Source organism: Gambusia affinis, linkage group LG17 (assembly GCF_019740435.1).
Source record: "Gambusia affinis linkage group LG17, SWU_Gaff_1.0, whole genome shotgun sequence".
NCBI lineage: Eukaryota > Metazoa > Chordata > Actinopteri > Cyprinodontiformes > Poeciliidae > Gambusia > Gambusia affinis.
This window is the reverse complement of record NC_057884.1, coordinates 1,561,355-1,578,870: the sequence shown is the minus strand read 5'-3', so window position 1 is coordinate 1,578,870 and position 17,516 is coordinate 1,561,355. Positions and strand designations below refer to the sequence as shown.

Sequence of the window (17,516 nt, the reverse complement as noted above, 5' to 3'; positions counted from 1 at the left end):
AAAATTATTTAAATACTTCACATTTTCTAACAACAAACACAGCTTGCTCTGTGAACACTGCCACATTTCCAAGATGGCAATATGATTTGTCAAAAAATAGACATTAAATGTAACATTCAATTTAATAGTCTTATAAGCAATTTATCTTGTGATTTGTCAAATTATATGCATATTTACATATTCAATTGTTACTCATAAAAACCATCTCTGATTTTAAATGGCTGTAACTTTAGAGACAAAAAATGGAACAAGTAATTCATAAGAATAAAGAAGTAGACATCAGAGTCTCTTCATCCCTCAATCAGAAACTGAGGCAAAATGTTCTGTACTGATATGCCATACTATTATGACAAACACAGTACAGAACATTTTGCCTCAGTTTCTTATTGTGTTTTTGGTCGACTATTATGATAAACCATAGCAGTTATTTGCTAAGGATGTTTAGTTTGGATATGTTTTCTCACATGATGATATAGATGATATAATATGAATGGCAATTTAAAACACAATTTAAAACACAAATCATAGTGTAACAGTAAATACAGTTTAGGTTTTCTACATTAAAAAAGTTGATTAGGTCTTTCTGTGTAGGAAAAATGCTGTCTTTTCTAAATAGAGTGCTCTATGGTCAATATTGTTTTATTAATGTGTGTTGCCAGTTTTGATAACATGACAATCAAGCTATAAGAATGAAGGAAAACATTCTAACAAAATGCACCAGACACAGACCTGCAAGCAATAGGCGGTTCTAGACAGAGGCCGACACATGTGGCTTTTTGGCTCACTTACATATTAAATGATGAAATATTGTCCTTTTTTTCTTTTTTTTTTTTTTTTTTTTAATTGCCCCCTTGAAAAAGCACCGACTGCCCTCATCCCTGGTTTAGAAAAAGCCTCTGAAACGGAGTTATTTGTAAGAGTTTTTCTATTAGCCTTTAAAATTCCAGAAAATGAAAATTTCTCATGGTGAAGACATGCACCACCATGCATATCTTCAGACCTGCATGGAACTGAGACTGAATGGAAAACAGAAGGACAGAAGGAAATATTTATATCTGAATGGAAAGAGTCAGATAGAAATATTTTAATGATGTTTTACCAGTCAATAGTCTTAAAAAATTATTACACAAAACTGATCTCCCTGTCCTGAGCGCTCACTATCATGGAGGCGGAATGGAAGCAGGGAAGGGGTTGTGGTTGTGGTTGCAGCCACATCGACGCGGACGCTGCGACGGGTCTGCGCAGCTGTGTTGCGCAGAGATTCACTAGCGATGTAAGATCAGGACGAAAGGAAGAATTCTCCCCTGGAGTCTGTCTGACTAATAAGGTCCACATTGCAGTTTCACCGTGTGTACATATCAGATGTCGTCATTGGGAGAACACCAGCGCTCTGGCCTGACAAAATATGGACAAGCAAAAGCTGGGATTAATGCGGTAAGACTGAAGCTTCATTTATTTATATATTTGTGCTGTAAGCTCACTGTGATGTGTGCGGTGTGCGTGAAGCTTTCGATCTTCTGCAACTGCGGCATTTAGTTATTCTTGGTGCAGTGATTTATCTGTCATTACACCGTGTTCATCATGAACACAGTGTGAACTGGGCAGGCTTAAATCTGCAACAATCTATTCGTCTGAATTCATTTGCAGCGTGCAGTGAGTGTCGAGCTTTGCGCTCTGAGCATGCAGCAAAGCGATGAAGAATCAGGCGGCTCATTACTAGCTGCTTTCCCATCTTCGAACACTGACATCATCCTCATCAGGATTCTGGCTCCGGGCAGCGGCAATTCATGCAGTACTCCCAACGCGCAGCGTTTGCGAACTCAGCGCCTCAATGCGACGATCATTAGGATGTCTGCGCTCAGCGGCTCAAGTTTATTTTATTTCACAGACTGCAGGCCGTCAGTGTGCCACTGCTGCAGAGGCCGGATCGGTGCTTTGATGACTGTTCTTCAAAAACTCGACAGAACACTGTTCTACAGCTTGATGCTGTAGAATAGGGCCATGCAGAAATATTTCACATTAAATTAGGGCAGGAGCCAGTGCTATTCAACGATCTGACAATATAGTGTGTGCTGGTTAACCATTACAACCCAGGTTTAAATGTGAATATACAAAAACTCTCAGTATTGTATCAGATTCTTTTACTGAGATCTTCACCTTATATCCCACCAGCTAACAAAATGAAGACTTTAAACAAATATCTTTATGCTTTAGGTCTCAAGCATAATGAAGCCTAAAGCATGATTGTGATACATCTTTTAGAAGATAGCACAATCAGGAAATTTGTCCAAGGTGGCTTCCTTTCAGGTAGTAGCCACTCCAGTTTTTGCCGGGTGCCGTCAGAACCAAAAATGGAGCAAAAAACATTCAACAAAATCTGAAAAGAATTAAATCACGATATCGTGGCTCCTGTCTTAAACATGAGCCAGTAAGAGTTCACTGGAAATCTCTTATCAGTTTGGTAATATCTTAAGAAGGAAATAGAAACAACAACAATTGAGATAATAACAATTGCAATACTGGTAGGTGACTATAGACATCAACAACACATCAATGCACAAATAAAGAATATTTTGAACATATTCCCACAAACATGCTACAAGCTTGTTTTGTTGCAAGCTTGTTGCATTGCAACAAAACAATTGTCAGTAATTTTCTCTTCATTCCACTGGCCATTGATCTATTCCCCACTTTACTCCTGTTGAACTTCTTTAATATGTGTTTGTCACTTCACCATAAGGTATCCAAATGTGTCTCTTTCACATGTTTTGTTTCATTTCAGCTGAGGATCAGTGGGGTTCAGTATCTTGTTTTGCCTGTTTCCATTGGCCCATACAACAGACCAATACACCACTGTTCAACTCTTCAGTTGTAGGTTGATAAGAAAATGGTACAGTACAATTATGGTGTCACACAGCACAGTCAATTGACTGGTTGACAGAAAAACATCACTACCTATGATAAGCACAAGACATATTGGTGTGTCATGTTTGCCATATCTCTGGTATGGTTCCACATGAGGCATTTGGGTTTAAACCCACCTACTCACTCAGTGTCCATTGGACACTCAGTGTCCGTGGAACGGTCTCATAACTGATTTTTGTGACGACCTTAAAATACATACATTTCACCCAGGCCTTATGCGTCCGGCAAGTTTGGTGACTTTCCATATATGTTTAGGACTCAAAAAGCCAATTAATTTGACAAAAGCATAATAAAAATTAAATAATAAAAATATATTGCAATACACATTTGCTGCACTTAACTACTTGGGCCTAATAATAATAATTAAAACTTTTAACAAGCCTTCTCAATTACTTCCGGTTCTTTTCAGTTCCGGTTTGATGTGAAGACTTGAAAATGGCTGAAATCTGACCTTCCTATTAAAAGTTTGAGTCTCTTCCTTTTGGGTGGCAAAAGATTAGTGAAGATTTCTTGTAGGATTTGGAATATGATATTTGTAGTTATCTGCTACCAGGTTCAGTTTCACTTATGAACGGTGTCTGTTCATAAGTGAAACAGACACTATATATATGTGTGATTTAGCGACAATTTTAACATAGCAAAAACTTTTTACTAAAATGTTTTTGCTAGCTTTTGATTGTTAGCGTTTGTGTAATTTTTAAATCTTTAAATGCAAATCTGTAGGATGAGTTCAGTCAAATGTAAACTGTGTTAGAGAATCAAAATGGCCAGATTTGGATCATGACTTCAAGAGACTTCTTTGCAGGTCTTGAGAAACAGTACAGACCAAAAGTTTGGACACACCTTCTACAACTTATACAACTTTCGGTATGTTCTGTATGTGTACCAAATTTTATTATCCTTAATGAAAACTTGAGGCTGATTGTTTTAATGTCTCTGTGGGCTGCTGTGAAGATATTTTGCCACACCCACCAGATTTTTTCCTAGATTGATATCTTTAGTTAGGTGCAAATCAAGTAATATGTGGAAATTTGGGCTAAACATAAACATATTCAACATAATGTCAGACTTCACCTCATGCCATGGTCTCATCCTCCATGAGACCAACATTTTGTTACTCATCTGATTCAGTTTGATGTGGATTAGGTTGAGAGGATAAGAAAGGAATCCTTTTCAAGTGAAAATATGATTACTTGTTGCCAGAGAGCTAGGTTTTGGTGAGGGCAGGAAATTATCATGTCATTACATTGGGCAACCGAAATGGATCAAGCTCACCGATTCTGGTGTAACTGAATTCTTTTTAAGGTTTGTCATACAGGAAAGTGAGTTGCAAGAGAGGGTGAAGACATTCAGCAAATGAATGCTCAGGCTGGGACTTGAACCTGTCGACAACTAGGGCCTCCATGCATGTGGACTGCACGTTGTCCACCACCGCACCCATAACAGTGAAATTCTATGTGTAGGTTATGACATCAAACTTGCCTTTTCGCCATAAAATTATACTTTTATGATTAAAAGGCAAGTCTGATTTCTGACCACTCCCTGTAGAAGAGAAGAAAACTCATTGTGTTATATATTTTAAGGCAACAATGACAGAATGTAATTAGCATTAGAGTCCAGAGTCCATTCCAGTCTGTTGTCCAGATGAACACCGAGGTATTTATATTCCTCAGGCACCTCCACTTATTCCTCCCATGAAGCCCAGTCCAGTCTGCTGTTGAACAGCTTTTCCAGGGTTTTGGAAAATTGTAGAAGAAGAGAAACAAGGTGGTAATTTGTGAAGTGGTTTTTATCTCCAGATACAGTGTAAATAACTTTAGCCATTTTCATTCTATTGGGAAACTGAGATAATAAAGATAAATTATGAGTAAGAATGTTAGAAATCCTCTCAATTACTTTTTTTTTTTTTTTTTTTTTACCAATAGCATATCAAAGTCATAATCAGAGGATGTTTTTTCAGCATTAACAATATTTATAACTTCACTTTCCCTAACTGCTTTAACAAATATATTATAGATATTTATTTCTATTACAATATTATCATTCACAGGATCTTGTATTTCTTCAAGTAGTTTAGGATCAACAAGAAAGAACAAAGAAATCGTTGAATTTGTTAACTATTTTAGACATGTTGTTTATTGCCATATCATTTTCATTAAAATAGTCCTGAAAGCAGTGTCAGGACTGCTGTAACAGTGATAATCATAATTTGAAGAAAAATAAAACAGGTAATGATGACCGAAGAGCTGCCTTTAGCATCCAGATTGCATTTGTTAACCAACAAACCTTTTATATTGTACAATACTAATGTTTTACATTACTTTTGTTTAATAAACCTTGTTTACTTTTCTCACCAGTAATAACTAACTTTACACATTATGTTTTTCAAATTACCATCCTTCACTCAATGAAGATAACCAAGGTATAGTGTATTACACAGGATAAATTAAGTGTTTTAAAGCTTTACTGCATTTAGTTGCATGTTAACTGCATCAATGTAGAATCAGAGTACATCAAAGTGTACACTGATTTTACCCATACACGACTTACAAAATATACGGAATCTAACATGGAATTGTGTCAATTTTGGGTGGTCATCGTCCCATTACACATGTAATATATATGAGGGTAAGATTGTAAACTATAAAAATAGTTCACATACATAATAGTTCATAAAACATGCACAATTTTTTACACCTGTACCTATAAAAGAAGTGTTTCTTGATATGCCAGTACACATGCCAAAATCAAAACAATGTGACTACAGCTTAAGAAAAGGGTGATTCTTATTTTTTAAAATTATTTATTCATTTTCTAAATAAAGATCAGACTTCCAAAGTTTGCACAAGATTCTTGTCTTAATTTAGAGTTTGGCATAACCAAAGGTAAAGGACACAACATTTGTATTGGGCATCACATCTCCTATGAGCTTCAAGACCAGATGAGTGATAGTCATTTAGATCTGAGGGTTGTTTTTTTTTTTTTTTTTTAATCATTCTTTGATTGAATATATTTCACCAGAGAAATATATTAAAATATACTAATTAAGAAATTAGTACATGTGAATATTATGGGTCACAACTAATTTTCACAACACAGAATGTGAGCTACAATTATTAGCAACAATTATTATTGCTATTGGTAAATTGGTAAATGCATTAAACATATAGCGCTTTTCCAATCATTTTGATTACTCAAAGGACTTGACACTAGAATCACATTCAGAAACACACACACAACTATTCATCAATAGGCAGATAAGTGTTATTATTAGCAGCAATTGTTAAGCATCTACTAGATTTGCTACTATGAAAAACATTGTTTCTAAGCACACAAAAACATACTTCAGTGCAAATGACAGTGCAGTATACAGAATTTATATCACTCTAACGTCTTGTACACTATGCTTACTATGTCAGACTCATTTTCTTCAGGCTCATGGAACCAGAATAACAGTTCTATATACTCCCCAGGACTGAAAGAAGCAATAACTGGATCCTCTCTTAAAAGCTTTTTTCTTTGTAGAGTTTTGGGTCATCAAGCACCAACAAAGCACAGCTTTCTGGCCGATACACAATCTAATTCTAATACTAGTCTTTATTTTGAGTAAAACAATGAGATGTAGCAGGCTATAAATAAGAAGAATTTGACTAATAACACAAGTTTTTATATATACCCAACTCTTGAAGGTTACTTGTCAGTTTATGCAAATCTTCTCTTTGTATCCAGTTTAGCATGTTACAAACAGCATCAAAATTAAACACAATTATATATCTAAATAAGATATTGTTATGTATTGATAAAATGCTAAGAGGAATTTGTCTAACTGTAGAGTTTAAAACAGAGTAACAGAATTAGGTTTTCCTGGGGATGGGGATCCAGTTCCAGTTTTCTGTGTTGCGGTGCAATCTTGACAATACATAGATCATGAAAAACTGCTTTATATTGCTCACTGACCAGAATTATAGTGTGGTTGTGAGTTATAGTTACTGAAGAGAGCCTGTAGGGGCTCTCTTCATGAGCTTTCTCTCTCTTCATGTTTCAGCGCTACCTGGCTTCCTCAGGTGAAAATGTATTGGAGCTCGTCAGCCACTCCATAAAGAGCTCCATGCAAGAGATGTCAGGCCCCTTTTCCCTGGGCGTTGATCTGCAGTAATCTTGTTTGTCTGCTTACTGTTGTCTGTGGTGACTTAAAAGATCTTGTTGTGAGCAATATTGTGATAAATTAAGTATCTAACTACAATGGTGCCTGTATTCACAGTTGAAGAGGGGTTCTCTGCCATTTTTGTTCTAAACAGTTTTTCTCCTGGTTTGTGGATAGCCAGGGATTTCAGGATTTGTATCCTTTTCAGTAATCTAGAAAGAGGTTGTTTTATTAATGGAGTTAAAAGGGGATGTTTTGTTTTCTAACTTGGCCTTGGAGACCCTGAAGCTTAAAGCTTCCCTGCTTTTTTCCTTCTCTGGTGATTCAGGTTGTACTTAAATTGTAAAATAAACTCTTTTGCTACTGATATCAAAAGAGTTGAGCTCCTGATATCAGTAGCTAAACTGATATCAGTGATATCAGCTGTTTAGTTATTGCAGTTTTTGTGTTACACCCAGTGTCAGAATTTAGCCTAAGTTGTCTTGGGGAGGGTTGTAATATTGTGTTGAAGAAGTGGTATAAATTATGTTCCTTTGCATACCCTTCAGCACTTTTTGACATGGTGAAACATGTTACCACTGCTACTAATAAGTAGTAACCTTTTAGTAACCATCTCTGTTACTAAAAGTAACAGAGATGGTGATTTTCAAACAATGATGATGATGATGATGATAAGTTTAATGATACAATGGTACAGAATTTTCATGTTTTTGTTAATCTTATTTTTATATGTTTTATTAACTTTTTTGTACTATTGTGTACATAATCTATTCTATCAGAAGTGGTATTACTTTTACGCCAGATGTAATGGGCGTGTACCTTCTGAAGAGTTCTGCTTTCATCCTGACAGTCCACAGAATGTTGTCCCAAAAGTTTTGGGGATCATCAAGATCTTTCTGAGAAAATGAGAAGAGCTTTAATGGGGTCTTTTTGTTTTACGTTTTTTGCTCAGTAGTGATTTTCATCTTACCACTGTCCCATGGAAGCTATTTTTGTCCAGTCTCTTATGATGGAGGCATTATCTCTGAACTTAACTGAGGCAAGTGAGGCCAGCAGTTCTTTAGTGTTGTCATTGGTTCCCTTAAGACTACTTCAGTGAGTCGCTGCTGTACCCTTAGGGTAATTTTGGACTGCTAGTCACTCCTGGAAAATTTCACCACAATTTCTTGATTGAGCAATCACTTTTTTACATTGTTCACTTTGTCAAATAGATAAAAAAAAAATTCTGCTTTCATAATAAACACCTTCATTTAAAATCTGCATTTTGTGTTTACTTGTGTTGCCTTTAACTAATATTTAAATTGGTTTGATGTTCTGAAATACGTAAGAGTAACCAACATGCAAAAATAGGAAATCAGGAAGAGGGCAAACACTTTTTTACATCAGTGTAGACTTTGTTTTGCCACTTAAGCTGCTGAAAGGAAGTAATGAACATTTGATGTAAGTTTGACCTTAGTTCTTAAACTTTGGATGAGTTAAGTTGAGTTTAATACAAGTAATTTCTCTTAATACATTGGATTTTGTATGTGAGTAATGATGCACTGCCCCTGCATGGCTAGTAAATCCCTTTTGGTGAGCTAAAGAAAATTATTTGATTTGATATGTAATTACTGTTTCTCATAAACATAACTTTAAATGTCCTGCTTATAGACAACACCTTGTAAATGTATTATAATATATGTCCTTCATGTAACGTAAATGGAAAGAAAAATGATTGTTTGTTTGTTTGCCTCCTTAGGTTACAACAATATTGAGGCAACTTCATGGAGAAAACTAAAGGAATCCCTTTAAGATGACACGCACAGACCCACCTGATATACTGGTATCAACTGTGCATCAAGACATAAAAGTGATTCCTATATCTACCCACTACAAATCTTTGCAGCCCTCCAAACAATGTGATTTTATAAGTTGCTTTACACTGGAGGACAGTCAGAGCAAAGTTAATAAGAGGCACTGTCGAACCTTTGACTATAAGTCATTGGAGTACCCAAAATCACACAAGTCCTCAATGGAGTCCCCACACAGAAAAGCTGATAGGCATGCAGCCAACCCAGATGTTGCTTGGAATGCCCTGGGTCGCCACCAGAGATGCCGTTTTTCTGCTCCAGACATTTTCAGTCACAGATTAACTCCTCAATCTGTGTCTGCAGAAAGGGCAAGTGAGGTACTTGTCCCTGAAAATAAAAGAAGGACCAGGTCAAAAAGTGCCTCTCGTGTTCAGACTGGCCTCACTCCTGTGACTTTTGAAGGTTACTCATTATCAGGAAGAAAAGGAAGAGAGTCCCAAAGGGTTCCAAGAGATTCTCGCTGGAGAGCTGAAGCATCCCCACTTAGAGGGTCATCTTATGTAGCAACAAGGACTCATATGCATGAAGTACATCCCATTAAGCTGCAGCCTCAAATTGGAGACAGCAATAGATATTCACCACACTATGCTTCTGATAAATTTGAGGATGGAAGTCTAGATAAATCAGCAACTAGCCCCCATGTTAGGTGTCGAGTGGACATCAAGCCCGATGATGTGGCATTACATCATTCAGGCCGAAAACAGACATCTGCAATGGAAATACCCTGGCAGAGGCATCACAGTACTGGGAGAAGTCTGACTGTGCCACGTCATTTCTCCTACTCCAGAACTCCAACTCCCACTGACTCAATGGGTGCAGAAAGAAGGCAAGCTTATCAATATTCCCGAAGCATGCCCAATACTTACCTACAACACATGGAGCTTCCATTACAAAGAATGCCTTCTGCTGGTGATTATTATGGTAGAGAACATAGAGCTCATTCCAGTCCTAATGTGCCAACTAATTTCTTTTATGCAGATGATGTAGCCAGATATGTGACTGCTCCTGCTCCAAAACCAGGATCTTTTTTTCATGATGAGCATTACACACCAGGTAAAACATACAGTCCCAAAGTACAGTATGTGCAAGATCCAAGGACTCGAATAGTGCATGCTGTAGCTACTAGACCATATTATTCTGAAATGGAGCCCCACCCTTACTCTGTGCAGTCAGGATATCCCAAACCATATGCTGAAAATGAACCAGGCCCATACATCATAAGCACACCCCCCACAAGTATATTGTATGGTGATGATCCAAGAACTTATCAAATTCAGACAGCACCACCACGATTTTATTATTCCAGTGATATGTTTGCAGTGCCCCCAGAGCACCATGTTCCAGCAAGGGCATACTATACTGAAGGTCGAAGACATGCTAGAGTCACTCAACCACAAACTGATGACTGGTATGGTTCTGATGCATCTGGTTATTCTACTAATCCAGCCTCCTATGTGTCGCAGATCACTCCAACCAGAGTCCGGCAAGAGCCTGTACTAACTCCATGGTATACCAATCCATGTGTAGAACCTCAAAAAATAGGAACAGATTCCAAATCTTATTCCAGGTCTTGGGACAATATTCTCAACTCACGTGTAGAAAGAGAACAACCTCTTCCTGTACAGAGAGGTCAGAGCTATGATGATCTTCTGGACTCCGGGAAGCCGCCTACAGCCACAGGTGACAAACCAAAACCAGTGGTAGTCAATCTTTCCAGTTCACCAAGACGCTATGCAGCCTTATCAGTGTCTGATAACTCACTTATTGACAAAAGTCCAACAGAGACGTCGAAAAGTCCCACAAGCAAACTTTGGTTTGTTACTCCTGAAATAACAATCACTGATAATGACATTAGGCCTGGAAATCTTAACAAGGCTGAAGGACGGTCTGCAAGTTGGGATATTCTTAACTCTAGAAACGCTGAGGATCTAGAATTACATGACTTTGATAGCTCAACCAAAGAAAAGACACATGATAATGCCTCACTTCAGCAAAGCCTTGAGCAGCTTGATGAGCTCCTAGCAGATCTTGTGACTGACTACAAGCCACCCAGTAGACGAACAAGTGAGGAGATTTTGGACCAATTAAAGAAGTTAATTGATGAGGAAGAAGCAGTATCTCTGTCCAGAAAATGCTCAAAGCCAGATACAGATGAACCACTGCCTCTGGATAAGCAGCCAACTTCAATCAAAATTAATCCAGATGTTTTTCGTGACATGGATGGGCCAAGTGATTCAATGAAGACCACAGAGGAATGCTCTCCAGATCAAAGTCCAGATGAGGATGATACAATGATGTGCTCCAACAATAAGTGCCGGAGAACAGAGACCTTATTCAATGCTTGTCTTTATTTTAAATCCTGCCACAGCTGTTACACCTACTACTGCTCTCGGAACTGCCGTAGAGAGGATTGGGACATACATAAAGAAAGCTGCTTATATGGAAGAATTGGAAGCACATGCCGGCATATTATAAAACACTGCCGGGAGACTGTTGAAGTCCACAAAGCCTTCTCCCGTATTGCCAAGGTTGGCTACCTTTCTCGAGGTAGGGGGGTTCTCTTCCTTGGCTTTCCAAATCCTTCTTCATCTTGTAGCTTCCTGCAGTATGGCCTGAATAGTTTACCAATGTCTCCTACATACCTGTCTCTTCGGGAGCTTGAAAGCTTCAAAGACAATCTGGGGGAATACTGTAATGAGCTGCAAGAAGCTGGTAAAGAATATGACCCAAACGAATGTTTCATCTTGAATGTATCCATTGCTGTGGGTGACCAGCTGGCCGATGGGCCATCGCCAAGGAATCAAGCTCCTACAGTTAGAAAATATGCAAAAATTGCATTGGCTTCTTTTAGTCCTGAGAGAAAGGTTCACAAGAAAGAGAGTGACATGGAAACACTGATCCTTACACCACCTCCAGGAATGGCTGATATTGACATGGAAGGGGAGGAAGGTCAGAAGGCACGAGAAATTTGTTTCATCAATATACAACGGGAACTGAGAATGAGAGGAGTTTTTCTACGCCATGAATACCCAAATGTGTATCAACAGCTTTGTGAATTTGTGGAAAGCAACACAAGGTTCACACCCACAACTATTTATCCAATTGATAAGAGAACTGGCAAACAGTTTATGTGCATGATCATGGCTGCCTCTGAGCCCAGAACGCTGGACTGGGTTGGTGCACCACATCTGCTTGATGACATCATTTAAGGGCACCTTTTGTTGAAAATAGATGTGTATAGAAATACATACAAATTCTTGCACATATTTCTATTGGTCTAGCTGTATACAGTTGTGTGTAGTGCAACTGTAGAAATTACTTAATTCATGCCTGCTTGGTCAGTATTATTTATTATTAAAATATTTTCTTATCAGGTGTAGAAGTACAATATATTAGTTATTTATTTTAACACTATAAAATGCTTTAAGTCATCCACAAGTCATTTTCTTGTTTCTACTGTTACAAGACATTCCCCTAGGTTGGGACTGCTAAATTCACATATTACTACTAAACTAACATATTGTTTTTTTAATATCTCAGATAAGTAAATAGTGGTTATTATTTTTCCTGAACTTTTTTACATGACTGTCTACATCTGTGAGTACAACATACATATTTTCATATGTAACTTTAATGGTATGACATGCTGGAAATAAGAAACATTATTTTCTTAGCAACGCAAACACTTTCTATGCAAGGTTATTTCATCAATTAAGTACCACATTCCTGCAGGTGTAGCATCTGCTATATTATGTATGATACATACATATTATTAAAAGAATATATAAAGAGATTTTAGAGACTGTAAAGTAAAGAGTTTGATGGAAGTGTAAATTCTTATTAGACATAAATGATGACTGAGAAAGAAACATCTTGTGCTGCTTAAGATATCTAGTAGAAAAGTCACAAAATACTTTTTAAAATAAAAATCAAATACTTTTTATTGATTTGAAAACGTACTCTATTGAAAACATGGATTCTTCTGTCTAAAGGCATACTTGGAGAACTTCATATCAGCATAACATTTCTTTATTCTGCTCTGTAGAATTAGCAGAGCAATCCTGGACTTGAAAACCTTCAGAGTGGATGTTATAATGGTGCCAGTTACAAGCCTCACTAGAGGTGTTGGGCTGTACTCTTGAGTTTAAACACTGTGAATAGTGAAAGTTATCTAAAACAAAAACTCAACGTGGTCAAATGCCAACATATAATGCAATTTCTTTGAAATACAATTTTATGAGTTGTCCTTTTAGATATTTTCACAAATAGGAGTTATTATCCTTTGAACAAAGTGAGCCAGATTTTGGCACGGTAACTGTAAGGTAGACTTCTGAAATAGGGACAGAAGAAGTTAGCTGTGAATTTGTGCTGATCTAGGTTTTTTACATGTATAATGTCTTTATTAGTTTTAGCGAATCAGAGTCTTTAATTTGTTTATTAGGTACAAAAATGTAAAAAGTTTAATAATACCGCTTAGCCATATTGCCTCATTCTTTCTGTTAATTGTGTATTTGTAGCATCCTAAATCTTACTTTTATCCTAGAGATGAATGGAAAGAAGGTTGTGGCTTGAATTTGTTGTATGTTTGAGTGCTAATATTCTACTTAAATATGGTTTACCTGACACCACAAAAACATACAAGTCGCAGTGTATCACAAATATGTAAATTTCCTATAAATCACAAATGAAGGTGGATCAATTTGTTTTCCTTGAACGATATACCTTTCTCAATCCTCAGAATCTGTACAACAAAGTATGATGAAACTTGAGGCTTACATATATATATATATTTTTTAAAAAAGTTACTTTTAATATAAAGTACTGTAAAGAAAAATAGCTTGGAAAGTTGACTGGCTGCATGTTATTTGATTTTTCTTCTCCAATCTCATTTGAACATGTTAGTAACTGCAACATGCTTGATGAATGATCCTGTGAAAGTGATACAAAGCTGTCCAAGATTTGTTATCTTCATTTCTATTTACCATGTTAAACAATAAGAGACCTCACTAAAATGTTTAGAAAATCCTGTAATCTTGTATTTTTTATACTTTCAACATATATGTGTGCGTGTGTGTGTGTGTCTATTTATAAACCATGTCCAATAAATGGAACAGGAACTGTCTTCTTTCTTTTCTCAAGGGGATATTCATTCAAGTTAAGCTTTTTAATCAGAGTATTGGAAAAACAGGGGTATTACAAATGAGCCATTTTCTTTTGTTGACCGGTTGAGGACCTCTGATTTAAACACTATTTATTACATCTGTTATGAGTGTTATGTCTGTACCATGTAACCCAAATAGTCTAATTTGATATTATTTACTCAAGAAATTAGGCATTTTTTCTATGGAGATCTAAAGATCTGTATGTCTTTGGAGGAACAAAGGTATGTAGATCTTTGTTCCTCCAAAGGGTAGGAAACAAAAAGGGAGAAAGGAAGAGAAAGGGTTTAGAGGGGAAAAAAAGGAAGTAAGGGAGAGAAAGACGCATAGAGAAAAGAAAAGTCAACACCCTTGAAGTCTGCCTTTAGACCTGCAGAAAAAGAAAACAAGTATTTAGTAACTAGATTTTTATATATAATAGAAAGTTAAATCTGACTGGATATCACCCAGTGAGAAATAAAGTTCACATCCTTTGATGAACCTTTGATGGCATTTTTACTACTAGAACTTTACTGTGCAGCTTTCTTAAAAAACTGAATTTGAATAATCCTCCATCTGTGCCCTTTATCCATATGACCCACTAATGGAAGTAGAAATATTTATCACTCTGTACTTGGTCAATAAGCAGTTTAAGTAAGACAGCACAAACAAGCTGATATAATGATGATAAAGTGTGCATTTCATCAAACTTGAAATCTAAAGTGTCTAATATTCAGCAAGTCTAAATGTTGAGGGTCATAAAGGAAGAGGCCAGCAGAGGGCAGTGTACCTGCTTTTAAACATCAATGTTCCTAGTTACTAGAAGTTACTCCTGTGACCAACTCACTGGTTACATCAATATAATGTAATCACACATTGAAAATAATTCGCTGATGTTTTTGCCCTTCTAAAAGTTCAGTCATTATATTCCATTGTTAGACTTGGTCTTGATAAGCTACTGTATGCACTTTTTACTGTATTTTAGAAAAATAAACCCACAAGGCCAAATTTAGCTATGTGTGAACAACCCATAATAATCTGAACTCAAACAGAACTAAAAAAAGATTTGCAGTTTGTTTCCCCTGGTGTTTGTTACTACATACCATCCATATATTGCATGTGTATTGCAATCCGAATGCCACTGTTATAAATCCTACAATGTCTAGAAAAAGCTGATGAATAGGACCATGTTTTTTTAAATCGGAACTCCTGCATTGCATTTCAATATTTCCAACACACACATAAATCTAATGACTGCTGGACAGCTCAATTAAGGTTAATTTGACAATTGTACCTCGCAGTTTGCATAAAGGAAGGAGTGTCATTATTAAAAAGTACAGAATATATTAGTTGCAATCTGTGCAATGTCAAGGATTGACTATCTGCAGCTTTTCAGATGAAATCTTCTACTATTCTGCTCCTTCAGGGACTCCCCGCTCCAGCATCCTGAAACAATGACTGGCTGGTTAGCAGGCCTCTGCAGAGCTGGCTGACTAATGAGGGAATTCAGCCGCTTGATTTACGCGTGTTAGGGGTTTATCTAAAATATGCAGAAGACTGGCGGTGGACACTCCTGTGCTAATTGATAATTAACAAGTAAATCATATTCTTTTCATTTTATTTCTGTTTAGTTGAAGCCAAAATATATGTTCCCTTTGGAACATATATTTTGGCATATACTATGGCTAAGAAATATTAAAGCAATTTTGTTCATGTGGTATTGATGCCAGGAACACAGTAGACCTCATGAAGCGAAATGGAACATTTCTTACATGATGGATACAGGTGCTGCAATTTTTGTACGAACTAATACACATTTCTTCAGCAGAATTTTATACATTCATGTATCACATGTCATATATATATGTATGTTTGTGAAAGTATTCGGCCCCCTTAAACTTTTCAACCTTTTGTCGCTTTTCAGGCTTCAAACATAAAGATCTAAAGTTTTTATTATTTTGTGAAGAATCAATAAGTTGGACACAATCATGAGGGGGAATGAAATGTATTGGATAGCGCTACTTTTTTAACAAATAAACTACTGGAATATTATTCGGCCCCCTTGCGTTAATACTTTGTAGCTCCACCTTTTGCTGCAATTACTGCTGCAAGTCACATGGGGTATGTCTCTATCAGTTTTGCACATCGAGAGACTGAAATTCTTGCCCATTCTTCCTTGCAAAACAGCTGGAGCTCAGTGAGGTTGGATGGAGAGCGCTCTTCTGCTCTTTCCACAGATTCTCGATTAGATTCAGGTCTGGCCTTTGACTTGGCCATTCTAAAACCTGGATATATTTATTTGTAGGTTTTGCTTTATGTTTGGGTTCATTGTCTTGTTGGAAGATAAATCTCCATCCCAGACTCAGGTATTTTGCAGACTCCAATAGGTTTTCTTCCAGAATGGTCCTGTATTTGGCTCCATCCATCCATCTTCCCATCAATTTTAACCATCTTCCCTGTCCTTGCTGAAGAAAAGCAGGCCCAAACCATGATGCTGCCACCAACCATGTTTGACAGTGGGGATGGTGTGTTCAGGGTGATGAGCTGTGTTGCTTTTATCCCAAACATATCGTTTTGCATTGTGGCCAAACAATTTTGGTTTTGCTTTCATCTGACCAGAGCACCTTCTTCCACATATTTGGTGTGGAAGAAGGGATGGCCCTCTAAACTTTCTTGGTGGATTTGCAGTAGTCTGATACTCCTTCCATTTCAATATGATTGCTTGCACAGTGCTCCTTAAAGCTTAGGAAATCTTTTTGTATCCAAATCCAGCTTTAAACTTCTCCACAACAGTATCTCAGACCTGTCTGGTGTGTTCCTTGGTCTTCATAATGTTCTCTGCGCTTTAAACACAACCCTGAGAGTATCACAAACCAGATGCATTTTTATAGGGATTTGATTACACACAGGTGGATTCTGTTTAGCATCATCAGTTATTTAGGACAACATCAGAGATCCTCACTGCACTTCTGGAGTAACTTTGCTGCAATGAAAGTAAATGGACCAAATAATATTGCACGTCCCACTTTGCAGTATTTTATTTGTTAAAGAAGTTTAAAATATCCAATAAATTTTGTTCCACTTCACGATTGTGTCCCACTTGTTGATTCTTCACAATTAAAATTTTAGACATTCATACACACACACAAACGCACACGCACACACACAGATTTTTTGGAAGCAGATCTTGGGGTGTTGATGGAAATTTTGCAAACCGAGAAGATTCATCACAATTAAGAAGAACAGAACTTTACAACAGTACAGTTGAAAAACCTAACAGGCAATGTTGTTCTAGACCAGGGGTGTCGAACTCCAGTCCTCGAGGGCCGGTATCCTGAAACTTTTAGATGTGCCTTTGCTGCACCACACCTGAACAGAATAATTAGGTCATTAAGGCTCTGGAGAACTGATCTACACAAGGAGGAGGTGATTAAGCCATTTCATTCCAGTGTTTTGTAC

General features: G+C 37.1%; 1 protein-coding gene across 1 annotated transcript; it reads left to right on the top strand.

The window, feature by feature from the left end:
* The first annotated feature begins 995 nt into the window (after positions 1 to 995).
* Positions 996 to 17,462, top strand: ajm1 (apical junction component 1 homolog). Its single transcript, XM_044143912.1, has 2 exons — positions 996 to 1,434; positions 8,808 to 17,462. Exon 2 carries the CDS (start codon positions 8,862 to 8,864, stop codon positions 12,126 to 12,128), a length of 3,267 nt encoding a protein of 1,088 aa, XP_043999847.1. The 5' UTR covers positions 996 to 1,434; positions 8,808 to 8,861; the 3' UTR covers positions 12,129 to 17,462.
* Positions 17,463 to 17,516: the final 54 nt, after the last annotated feature.